This window comes from Protomyctophum bolini, assembly GCF_963924005.1.
Source record: "Protomyctophum bolini genome assembly, chromosome: 2".
NCBI lineage: Eukaryota > Metazoa > Chordata > Actinopteri > Myctophiformes > Myctophidae > Protomyctophum > Protomyctophum bolini.
The window spans coordinates 24,051,533-24,064,852 of record NC_137863.1 but is presented as its reverse complement, the minus strand read 5'-3'; the positions used below and the strand labels follow the sequence as shown (position 1 = coordinate 24,064,852).

Genomic DNA, 13,320 nt, shown 5'->3' with positions numbered 1-13,320 from the left:
TATATGTGACCTCACACACACATATGAGACTTGCAGGACTGATAGTTATGCAGCTCCTAGGCGCCTGAGAGCAGAGAGAATCAGAGAGAATCAGAGAGAATCAGAGAGAATCCACACCTGTGGTACCGGAGAGAGGCAGAACACATGCAGGGAGCTGTCCGGTGCTGAATATGTCAGCCCGGATTTGGCAACACTTTAACAAACGTAGGCCTGCTGCCTATTTGTATGATTCATTGAAAGTAACACAAATGTGATCAATCAGCCACTATGTACCGAATTCAAATTAAAGTTCCATCCATTCCATTCGAAGTGGAATTTAGAGGAGCAATCTAATAGTTGTGCTGAATCTTTTTATGACATACTGGAACAATGACGGTTTAACCTTATTTTCACTGTGACACACAGAGTGGGCCACACTAAGGATAAGACTGCATATAGCCTCAGGACTAGGTCTCCCAGCCCTGCCTCATATTGGTCCAGTCAAGTGCAAAGCCAATATAGTCAAGTCATGTACAGCATAAACAACATTGCATATTAAGAATCACAATGAATCACTTAATGTACAGTATAAAATGTAGCATTCTTAATTATAATTAAAACGATATTTCTAATTAAAGGCACTAAAGAATGGGTCACTTTTATCGTCTACTCAGACTTTTGTGAACACCCTCTATACAAACCCATTGTAACTTCAAAACTATGTTTTAACCATGATAAAGTAATCGAAAACACCCATCCTTGGTTCTGGTGACTCATACTGCCCTCCTAATACGTGAGGGGGCTGTGTTTTTTCGATTACTTTTCATCTAAGCGACTTCTTTTCACCTGATACCCAGGGGGCAAACCACCCTTTTTTTAGGAAACCTGCATTTGTCAACATACAAAGTTGTCCACCAGAAATAATATCTATGACCCCATAGGATCACAACCTATATGGACAACTCGGTCAATTTTGGTGCGAAAGTCCAATATGGACAATATGGACCCAATATTAGCCCTTATTAGTTATAATGGGGGGTGAATAGGGCAACATTTTAAACGGAGAGATATTTCCCCGAAACTCAGGTTGACCAATGATATGAATACGAAAAAAAATGTATTGCAAATAAAAATTACTTCTGAACCAGATGAGCTAGAAATGCAAACTTGGTGTCTATTTCATGGTTTCTGACCATGAGAGACGCAATGGAATACCTATTTTTATTAGTGGGTGTGTCTGGACCCTTATTGTGCATATTTACAAGATGGTGGCTATACCTGTCCTGAAATAGTGCTTTACCATGATTTCTACCATGATTGTTGACTGTGTTGGCACACACAAGCAATATTAATCCATTGGCTAAGATTGGCACAGAAGGAACATATTTTCTTGAGCTTGCATATTGTCAAAATGTCTGCAAACATGAAAAAGAAAAGAGACATTACATTTCCTGTCAGATCCTATTACCCAGGGGGGCAAACCTTTTGGATACCTGCATTTGCCATAGAATCAAAGGTTGTCCACCAGAAATATCTATGACCCAATAGAATCACAACCTATATGGACACACCGGTCCATTTCTTTTCTGGAAATCCAATATGGCCGCAACAATATTAGCCTATAATGCGGCTGAATAGGGCAACATTTTTAACTGAGGGATATTTCCACTAATATGGGTAATAAATCATTGAAAAAAACCCACTTTGGACCCATTTTGTTCTTGGGATCATCAAAATCTGTATATATTAGAGGTCCATATGGATGCCAAAAATCCAAAAGCCAATCTACAATCTCAAAACTTTTCAGATAGCAACGCGTTGTGAGCTTGTAGCAGAATATTAAAAATAGTCGATCTTGGAAAATTACAATTTACAATTTAGGCATTTAGCAGACGGCTGAACACGGCCCTTTCCCCTTGAGCTCAATCTTCTTCCAGGAGAAGGTCTCTGGACTGAATTTCCACAGATAAATGTCATTGAGATTCCTGCCATTACCACCAAATATGTACAGCTCTCCATTGTAGGTAAAATCTGACTGATCCCAGCGTCGTTCTGGTAGAAGCTGTGTAGAAGGTGTGTTTAGCCAGTGTTTGGTCTCTGTGTCAAACACTCTGAGTCCAGTTTTGGGGGAATGTGACACAGTCGGTAGGTCCTGAGTTTGATTCCCGGCCAGGGAGCATGTTCTCTCTGCGTCATCAGTGCCCATACCCTATTGGGTTGGCGAAATGGCCTTTCTCTGTGGAGTATGCAAACTATGCATGTTCTCCCCGTGTCCCCTAGGGCATGGGTTCCCAAACTTTTCAGCCTGCAACCCCAAAATAATGCTGCCACCCATATAATTGTGGTAAATTTGTATCCATGTTACACTTACATGAGCATCATAGTGTAAAATCAACTTATATATATATGCTATTCTGTTCTGTTCTTTTAATGTATGCTGTTGTTTTAGGTGGATAATGAAAGAGCATACAGAGGTTCCACTTCTGCCCTCCCAAGTGGCGCTCACAATGGATAAAGCAACAGAAAAGACCTCTGCAGGATCACCACCAACACCTGCATCTGCAGCAATCATTTTCTACTGGGCAAACCCATTGGAAATCACCCCCATCCAACTCGTACATGAGGGGGTATTCAGAAATGGACATGCAGCCACAGTGAAATTCAAACAACAATTAGCAGCTGGGGTCCGGACGACAATGATAGCACACATCTGACAACAAGGTAGATGAAGAGAAAAATTGCAGAGGACATTCTCACAATTCTCTTTTTTTAGGGTCATTTTTTGTGTGTCTGCCTATACTTAACGTAGGCTTGTATGAGTTATTGGGGATGAAACAGACTGTACTAAGTAGCTGATCAGAGGTCAGTGTTTGAATCACTGACCTCTGAGTGAGTATGCCATTCAACATTATGCAGCTATTGTGCTTACTAACATGACAGTCCACACACACACACACACACACACACACACACACACACACACACACACACACACACAAGACCAGCACATGAAACCAATGTCGCCACCTAATTATCATCACAAAAATACATGCAATGATCACGTGTCGATGTTTACATCATTGCATGTATTTGTATTGTATTTGTGCCATTGATGTAAACTTTACATCAATGGCACAAATTATGTAATTAACTGCGCACAAAGAAGTAAATGTAACAACTTCCATTGCAATGAACCCTGAGGCCCCACTTTGAGAGCCACTGTAGGCCTAGCCTACTATAGAAGAATATTAATAAGCTTCCATACTCGAGAGGAGAATCAAGTGTAAAAGTAGGATAGGCCTATCTTCGCCACATTTAACTTTGGACCACTAGGTGGCACCATTAAACAATCTAACCAACCCCTTGCACTCTATCACCTCACTGGAGTCTGGGACGCAAGACGCAAGTCATTATTTTGAAAAAATGAATGGTGAGTCGTGCAAGCTATATAATATGAGGGCATGAGGCACATGGAGAATCAGTGGTGGAGAAAACGTTCCTTAATTGTCCTATATCGTGCGCTTGAGCAAGACAAGAAACAGAACCCCCAACTTCTCCCGAACAGTAGGAAATTGGTGACCCCTGTGTGTGAACTGTGAATGTAAGTTCACTGTACTGTATAAATTGTAAAGCATATTCTTCTCACATAGCCTATGCTTTGTCTTATGACAATGTTGCTTGCCGTTTGACGAAAATAACGCGCTGCATTTAATGTCTATAGATGGATATTGTACGACGAAGCAGAAACTGGCTAGAAGGGGTTCAGTTCCACGTGGAGGCAAGTTACAGTGTGTATCTGTCCTGCATGATGCATCGCAAGCGAAGTAGCCTTGCGTAGCGATAGTGCGATACCACTGCCTGGGCGTTGCAATGAGACGAAGGCTGGCTGCGCGAGGCTATGTGGCGAGGAGGAAGGAATGCATGATTGCTGTTCAACATTCGTGGCGTCTGCGCGGTATGTTGAGAGAGTTTGATTGATCGATTGAAATATTTATTAACAGTTTGCAAAATTACATTTCAAGCACAAACTCAATACAAAGACTGTTAACTGTGAGTGGACGACCCAATTAAGCATTACACAGGGTCCACCATGTTCAATTCATCAAAACATTTAGAGACGCCTATATAGTCAAAGAACATAACAGGAATTCATCATAAAGGAGGTAAAAAGGGAAAATAAACAGGGGAAAGGGGGGCGGGGTGGGGGGATTCAGATTTTACGGGGTCAGTTTCGAATTGCAGACGTCCGTATGGGTGCCCTTTGAGAGCTGTTTTGAAGGAGTCAAGGGATTCATATGTCTTAATGACTGTTAGGGCGTTGCACATTTTGGTGGCATAGCGAAACGAATTTAATCCCTTAATTCATTTGTGCCGAATCTGGGTTGTACATGGTTTGTTGCACTCCCTCTGGTGTTGTGGGTGTGGACTTCGTTAACATTAAGGAAGTATATAGACAGGTATACATGGGTATCTTGGTGGTGTATCGAATCTTGTGGACCAGACGCCAGACCCATTGCAAGATGCTGTACTCTGTCGTCGACCCTAAGCCATTCCAGCCTGTCAAAGTGGGCAGGGGTGAGGTGGGTTCGGGGGTGAGGCCAAGTAGGAGCCTGACCAGTTTATTTTGGGAGATCTGGACTCTGGAGCCTTGTTTTAAGGGCCTTTGAGGTGCTGTGGTACCAAGAAACCTTGTACGAGGGCACCTGTTAAGGTCTTCAAGGTGTTTTTGTTGACCAGTGAAGAGATCCTGTAAAGGAATCTTGTTCTTTGATTGACTTTTTTGATTACGTTGGTGGCCATTTTATCACCGGAAAGATTAGCCTCCAGGATGGAACCTATGTAGGTAATTTCATCTTTTCGTGTGATAATATTGTCACCCACTCTAACCAAGAAGCCATCTGCCTTGCTGAGATTACTATCTGAACCGAAGAGAATGGATTCAGCTCAGAGTAGAGCTCACTCAGCTCAGTGGAATAGAATTAACCCATTTCCATCATGTTTACTGGATGATAGTGTTCCGTGACCGTCCCTCCGCCCCTCCGTTGGAAATAATAAGCCACAGTTATAATGGAATAATCAGGTTTAATTAATGATTGGTTCCATCAAGAGTCTGCATCTGCATCTGCTTCACACTATCGCTAATTAATAGGATTAATCAAGGAAATCTGTCTGATTAAATCTTCAAAGTCAAAATAGCTAATAGGAGAGTGAGTGGTGGCTATGGTGTTTTCATCTACAGCAATTTTCTGATCTGCACAATGAGACTGTCTCCTACAATACCAAACAACTTCTCCCACAGTGGCAGGGAGCAGGGTCAAATGTTGTATTTTAAATAATTTTACTATTTATTTATTTATTTACCTACCTACCTACCTGCAGGTTATCCCTTGTTTTGTGTTTGTCAAATATGTTAATTACAGGATTTCTGTTTCTGAAAGAAACAACGAATAATGCCATTTTAGCCCAAAGTAGGCCTACGACACATTTTGAGCTTGTAGATCTTGTATTTTCAACTGGCCAAAATGTACAGTATATAGGGCTGGAGTGGTTAATGTATGTTTTATTTTGTAATAATAATCCAAATCTAGAAAGTAACTACGTTTTCAAATCATTGTAGTGGCCGGGGTAAGTACAATATTTGCCTCTGAGACGTAGTGGAGTAGAAATAAAAGTATTGGAAATACTAAAGTAAAGCACAAATACCTCAAAACTGTACTGAGAAAGTATATAGTTACTTTACACCGCTGGACATTAAGTTGTCACTCACAATAATAGCAACTGCTTCTGGTAAAAGTTTTATTAGAAGAGAGAGGGACAAGTGGAGTCAGGGAGTCAGAGAGGGAGGGGAGTGAGAGACAGAGAATGGCTTGCAGAGAAGAGAGAGAGAGAGAGAGATCCTAAGCGGGGGTGGAATGAAGGAGTGTAACTCTACTCCTCTGCTCTGATGAAATGTGCTTACAGCTCCAGTTTGTTGCCCTTCCTCACTGTCCCTCAACCTAACCCTCAGCTGGCACTGTGCCAGAAATTGTGTATACAGTACACAGTTTGCCAGAAGGTATTCATATACATTTCACACACACACACACACACACACACACACACACACACACACACACACACACACACACACACTCTCTCTCTCTTTCTCTCACTCAAACACACACACACACACACACACACACACACACACACACACACACACACACACACACACACACACACACACACACACACACACACACACACACACACACACACACAGTGTGTGTGACTGTGTGTGTGTGTGTGTGTGTGTGTGTGTGTGTGTGTGTGTGTGTGTCTGTGTGTCTGTGTGTCTGTGTGTCTGTGTGTCTGTGTCTGTGTGTGTGTGTGTGTGTGTGTGTGTGTGTGTGTGTGTGTGTGTGTGTGTGTGTCTGTGTGTGAGAGAGAGCGAGAGAGAGTGCACACACATATTTGTTCATGTGCTTTGCAGTGATGTCTGTGTGACTTCAGCATATTCATTTACAGGAGTGTCACTGAGCGTACACAAGCCATTGCCACTTCCCATTAAACCATTTACTGCTGAGCATTAAACACCCCATCTTAATATGGTAACATTTACAAGGATCCTCACACACTGTATATATAAAACAAATAAACAAAAACAAACACACTTAGCACAATATATATGTTTAACATGCGGTAACTGAGAGAATCCGCATTAACACCAGCGTTATTCACAGAGCAAAATAATTACACTTTTCAGTCTCAAAAAGCATTTGATGTCAAACGACTAGAATGCACAATGAGGTAGAGCAGAGCTGACTTCTAAAAGGACCTTTTAGCATATCCGAATTAGACTGACATTTACTCGACATTGCACTATGCGTCAATCTCACCACAAGCAGACCCCCCCCCCCCCCTCCATGCAAACACTCCTGCCTCTCTTAAATGACACTCACAAGCACATTTATGATATCTGATCTAAAAGTGCAGTAAGTAGCAGGAGTTAATTAACATGCAAGAAAACAGGTATCATGTTTTGAGTGTGTTTGTATCAGCGGTCTTTACCGGGTCAAGATCCCCTGATCTCATACAAATCCATCACCCGGGACATTCGGGTGCACAGAAAAATTCTGTTGTCCCTTCTGTGTTCATTTAACCCTGAGTGGAACAAATAGAAACCAAATAGATCTGCTTCAATTTGTACACGTCCCAGGGGATAAATTCACACTCAACATTTTACAGTGTAATTACACACTCAAGGTATTTAACCAGCTGGCAACTGAAATTGAATTATAACTAAACTGACGCCAGCTTAGACGATACAGTTGGACCTACAGTATGCTCGAGTTATGAGCATACTTGGTTCATGATGTGCATTACCAATAATACAACTGGCTCAGTACTACCAGTCGTAGTAAACACTAGTATTATATCAACCTGATAGCCCAGTTGTATGCTAATTAATTTCCATATCAAACAAATATGTATTTGTATATTTGTATACCGGTACATAGTTTACAACCTACATGCTCCTGTATAACATCCGCTTCAAGACAACCCAATCACATTCCCCACACAACTATTATTACTCGTTTTAATGACACCATTCCTAGTCCCTGATCTTTCATTGCCTTCTGTCCTGCCCTCCCCTTTCTCCAGTCTCTCTCTCTCGCTCCTTCCACACCACATGCAGTTGTCCTCACATATTAGGTTCCCTGTCTTAAGCAGCAGAATTAGCCTCCGGAATCTTATGCACTTGTTACTGTACATAGGGGTGAAGAAACATGGAGGGAGTGAGGGAATGAGAGACAGAGAAAGAGAGAGGGGGGGTAAATGAATTGGAAGCCAGTGTCAACAAGAGAGAGGGAGGGAGGGAGAGAGGGAGAGAGAGAGAGAGAGAGAGAGAGAGAGAGAGAGTGAGTAAGAGAAAGACAGCGGAACAGAAGAGACTGTGATTGAGGGGAAGACAGACGCAGGGTGTCACAGTTAGATCACAGCTTTAATGCACCTAGCTGCCTGCATTTCTCTCTTCTTTTTCCACAAATTATCGTGGCTTTGAGTATCTAATAATGTGGGCTGGTCTCCTGTGTACATAGATACATATATAATATTTATCTATATCTATTGTGGAGGATGTGTCCATAGTACCATGACTGATCGGAACTGCTTCTATTCATCTCCACTTCTCCAGCTCCGACAAAGAGGACTGTCCTGTGTTTTTTTATGCTGTCTGAGACTCTCTGTGGAATCTGTACGGGACTGACACTCTGGATCAGTTCAACCCTCTCGGAGAAGAGGGGCTGCCCATGTGGTGCTCAGGTAAGACAGTGTCATCATCGTCCGGAGTCTGCATAGTACACGACTCTGAGCAGTGTTCTTCTTGACTTCACACATTGAGAAGTGGTTCAGCTGTATTGTATTGTATTGAGTTTATAATTGTCACCCTTTATTCTTTCCAATTTAGTCATTATACCATTTAATTTATTCCAATACTTGCCACTGCTATTGTACCCTAGTTTACCAGTGTGGAGGGGGGGGGGGGGGGGTGTGGAGCCTTCATCTTACTCCTCCCGCTCAACATTCCCTGCTGACATGCGCTGCCCCAGCCATAGGAGTATGTGCAGTGACAAATATCACCCTCCCTGCCCGGCCTCCCTCCCCTGAACACGGGCCAAATTGTATTCGCATAGACGCTCGTCCAAGTCGGATTCACTGCGGTGGCGGGTACTTTAACCACTGCGCCACCCGAGTGCAGCTATTCGTCTTTGATTGCATTAACCTGTGCACTGTAAAATCCTCTTGGTTAATTAGTACACCGTAGTACAGTACATGTACCGGTAACTAAATTGACCCGTACTTGTAAACACTCAGTTAAATTAATCCTCAGGAATTCATAGCGTGGCCACTGGCCACAGCACTTCACTTGGTGATAAAAACAACAACACTTTGACCTCTAGGAACCTAAAACGTTGTTCTGCACCTGCCATTCAGTTATTTCAATAACAACAAAAATAACAATGACAATAAAATAGCAATAACAACTAAAATTGGAAGAACAATAATTACAGCAGCAGAATTGGAAGATAATTTTGCTGATGAAATGGAAGGATATATGTATCGAAGTGAAAGGCATAGATTATGGAAGATACAGTTTTGGTTCTGTTGAGCTCAAGCTCTGGCTTTTGTATTCACTTTTTGTTTTGTTTTTATCTACGAGGACAGATTGATCTCAGATTTATTTGAGTCAGACAGTCAGTTCCACCCTTTCTACAATAAAGAACACATTTGTTGAGGACCAGGGTTGTAAGTCAAACATGACAAGATAATCCTAATTGAACGTACTAAACACTCTTTATTCATATCTTCCAAATGCATGCCAGCCCACATTTTACTATACTCTTGGGTCCCCACAAAGATTAAGCAGACACACACACACACACACACACAAAATGGTACCGAAAAGATCTGTGTGCTGTGTGAGACACATGTTTTCACTGTGACTGTGAAGTCAGCTAAAGTTCTGTTTTGCCCCATGGTGCATATAGTCCGATATGTTTAGTTCTTAGTGGGGATTCATTCAGTGCCAACTGTTCATTCCAGGTCTTCCTTCTACACGGCACCTATTTTAATCTCGTCTTATTAATATCCCAAAGGTAGGGTCAACAGCCGCCCTGGAGCCCAGGGCGCTGCGGCTGAACCGGGGCCTGCAGTAGTTGCACTGCCTTAGGTATGTCACTAGGTGGTGCAACATGCTCTACTTGTCAGTCTCCATCAAAGAGATAAACCAGCAGCATAACATTGTTGGCTGCTACTCAACAGCCACAGTGGTGTTTGGAATTGAGCCCTTCAGCCTCGGATCACTGGTGTGTCAGTCTGACCACGCAGTAAAGATTTGAAGTAAAGATAATAAATTATACCGCTGAGATCTGTCATCGGCATTTAATACAGCTGTGATATTAACGGGAGCTTTGTTGAATGTTTTGGTTGTGTGCTGTGTAAAGCACATGCCGTTAAGCTGTGCTTTCAACTGTATGCTTGTCCACTCCAACCTGTTCAGCCTGTAATTGGCTGGCCCGTTACTGTCACACTTCAGATGAAGAATATACATGGCTGTTCAGGACCACCTGCTAACTGATCACTGATCTGTTCAGGACCACCTGCTAACTGATCACTGATCTGTTCAGGACCACCTGCTAACTGATCACTGATCTGTTCAGGACCACCTGCTAACTGATCACTGATCTGTTCAGGACCACCTGCTAACTGATCACTGATCTGTTCAGGACCACCTGCTAACTGATCGCGGCTGTAATTAGACTTTAACAAGTCTGTTGACACAGTTATGGGCTAATAGAGGGTAGAGGGATTGGGTGATAGAGATCACACACAAGTATGCACATACACGCACGTACACACACGCACACGCACGTACACACGCACACACACGTACACATACGGACACGCACACACAGAAAGCACACATTTTATTAGAGAGCATTCTACTAATGTCAATGAAATATACATTTCAATAATCATAACTTTTTGCATTCAAACCTTTGATCAAATAAGTTACGGTTGCAGTTTTGGCTCTTTGTCTATAGCCAGTATTTGACTAAAGCACACACAGAAACACACGCACGCGCACACACGCACGCACACACACTCAGCCGTGGGACACCTGAATCCACTGATCCGGTTTCAGTTATCCCATAGTGACATCCATTAAAGTCATGCTGTGTCTGCTCCTCTAGCCCAGTGACAGCTCCATTAGCACCTGGCCTATTGGCCACAACAATACCTCCACCTGCATTATTCAATATGAGTCTACTAATGAGGAAACCCTATCCTCAACACACACAAACCCTATCCTAGTCATGCACACCCACCTGTGCACGTGCACACGCATTCACACATCCATGCTTTCAAACTTTATTTATTTTCTCGGAAATACATTGAGGGCAAGCCCTCATTTCCAATGATGCCGAGCATAATACAACAGTGTAATAATAATAATAAAAATAGGAACAATAACGGACGGACACACACAGACACACACACAGGGCGAAACATACTTTCTCCCTATGCCTTCGGCCTGGTGGAGACAATAATGACAATTTAGAACAAGATTATTATATTGATAAGATTAGCTAGCAAGATTAGCTAGCAAGTTTTTTTAAATTGCCCCAGTGAGATCATGGATGTCCATTGTTTAAAGGGCATTGTAATTGATTCCAGGTAAAAGGAGTGCTAAAACCGGAGGCTGTTTTACCTACACATACAAAATTGGCCGAAAGTTGATCTCAATGCAATGCATAAAAGCGCACACGCACGCGCGCGCGCACACACACACACACACACACACACACACACACACACACACACACACACACACACACTTTACCATCTCTGTGATGTCTTCAATACACATAATCATTTACTTCAAAAATGCCATTTGTGCTTAACCTGATGGCCTAACATAGCTTTAACCTTGACATAAAATCACCTACCCCATCACTTTAAAACCAGCCCAACTTTAACCCTGCACCTTCACCTTAGACCTAACCCCTAAATTCCTAATCCCAAATCCCAACCTGGGGTAGAATAACATCTCAATTCTGATTTGGATAAGAACTATCAACCGCTGATTAATAATGCAACATCGATTTTCTCCGGATATTGCCCGAAGGCTTGTGATTTGTCCTTGGGGTCAAAGAGGAGCGTGAAGGTCATATACATTTCTTTACATTTATCCTGAGTTGTGCAGCAGGAGAGTGGGGGCAGAGAGACGCATGCGCGCACGCGCGCGCGCACACACACACACACACACACACACACACACACACAAAATCTGTGAAATCATTTTCTTGTCATTTTATATTAGATTTTTTAAGTGTTTGAATAATGTTGAATTACAAAGACGTTTGAGAACTACTGATTGAGAAGGCATTTATTTGTAGAATTGGTCTCAGGTCTTAATGGGTTAAGAGAATGAATGTGAGTCAAGGATGGATGGCTTCATATGATGGCTTCATATTGACTCACAGGAGGAGGAGTCAGAGGTCATGTTACTGCAGTTTCCATAAACCAGCTACAGTACAGATTTCTGTCAGGCAGAAACGTTGCATTTCCATATTTGAACTTTTTATATTTTTTCTAAATTACTTTTTCATACTACAGTGTCACACAAAAATAGCCGATCTAGCTTGTTAAGTCTGTCAGTGGATTTTATTTGTTTCCACCCGAAAGGAACGAAATGCACATTCTGATCTCATCTAACAGATGATGATCCACCTGACATGCAGCAGCTGTCAGCTCCCTGCTCTTCCATTCACACGTCACTCCATCTTCCATATGTTCGCAACCTCTTTTTTACTTTCAGCCCCTGTAGGTTTACGTTCACCTCGATGACCCTGCAGGGTCCTTTAATTGCTCCTTTACTGAGGAGTAGCTGTCCTGTTCCTGTGTGTCTGTTTTCATTTTTGTTACATTCACACCGGTTGCCTAGAACGAAAGCTACCGCATCTTCTCTCTCAGCATTTTTTAGTTTAGTTTGATAACTAAACACAGGAGAAAACTGTAGAGGAGATCTTGAATAAACAAGAAAGTGGCCGCACACACCAATAGCCAGAGTACCAATATTTATTAGGACAGCAGGTAAGACAGGAATATCCAACGTTTCGGCGGTTAAGCCTTCATCAGGGAATGATGTGAAAACCCCACCACAACCAAGATCACCACCACCAGCAACCCATGCATGACACACACACACACACACACACACAGAAATGAAGGGCACGCAGCAGCAAGCACAGATCGTTATAGAAACACATCGTGCATCAATCTGGAGAAAAAACAAAAGCTGTGAATGAATGGGAAGACGGAGGGAGACGAGGACAGAGCGAAGGAACAGCCAGTGGTTAATGGCATGGAAAAGAGAGATGAAGAGGGGAGGGGAAGAGAGATGGAAGGACAGGGAGAGCAAAATCGACAGGGGCATTATCACTGTGACTAACGTCTGCCTTCTGATTCTGAACCCCCGCTCCCCCCCAAAGAAAATGCTCACCGAATGTCCTCATTGGATGAGACAGCCACCAATCAGAGTGCAAGAATGTAAGGTGCCTTTAGGTTATACCCAACCCCAAAAAACTGAGAGGGAGAGAGAGAGAGAGAGAGAGGGTGGCAGTGTGTGTGTGTGTGTGTGTGTTATAGACGTTATGATGGTGCAGAGGTTTCTCCAGTGAGGAGAGGAGGATTCGTCTAGGCTGTGTATAGTGGTGCTCTGGCTGTTGGGAGTGAATATATAACAGTGAATAAATTACGGGGGTTCTTTGCAGTAGGTTCAGTGCACGTTGTGTT

At 42.7% G+C, this 13,320-nt stretch overlaps 1 protein-coding gene across 5 annotated transcripts in view; it reads left to right on the top strand.

Annotated features, from left to right (window-relative positions):
• Positions 1-3,824: 3,824 nt before the first annotated feature.
• The window catches only part of LOC308329603 (zinc finger protein 385A-like), a 48,189-nt gene continuing 38,693 nt past the window's right edge, over positions 3,825-13,320 (top strand). For 2 of the 5 annotated variants that reach the window (XM_080784000.1, XM_080783999.1), the window contains exon 1: positions 13,193-13,320. This exon is cut by the window's right edge and continues 350 nt beyond it. Coding sequence is in view for 3 of the 5 variants with exons in the window: in XM_080783998.1 (XP_080640124.1) it covers positions 8,271-8,283 (13 nt within the window). In the remaining 2 variants the exon portion in view is untranslated. Of the gene's footprint in view, positions 3,935-7,864; positions 8,284-13,192 lie in introns of those variants that run through there. The other 3 variants (XM_080783998.1, XM_080783997.1, XM_080783996.1) reach the window with 3 other exon arrangements.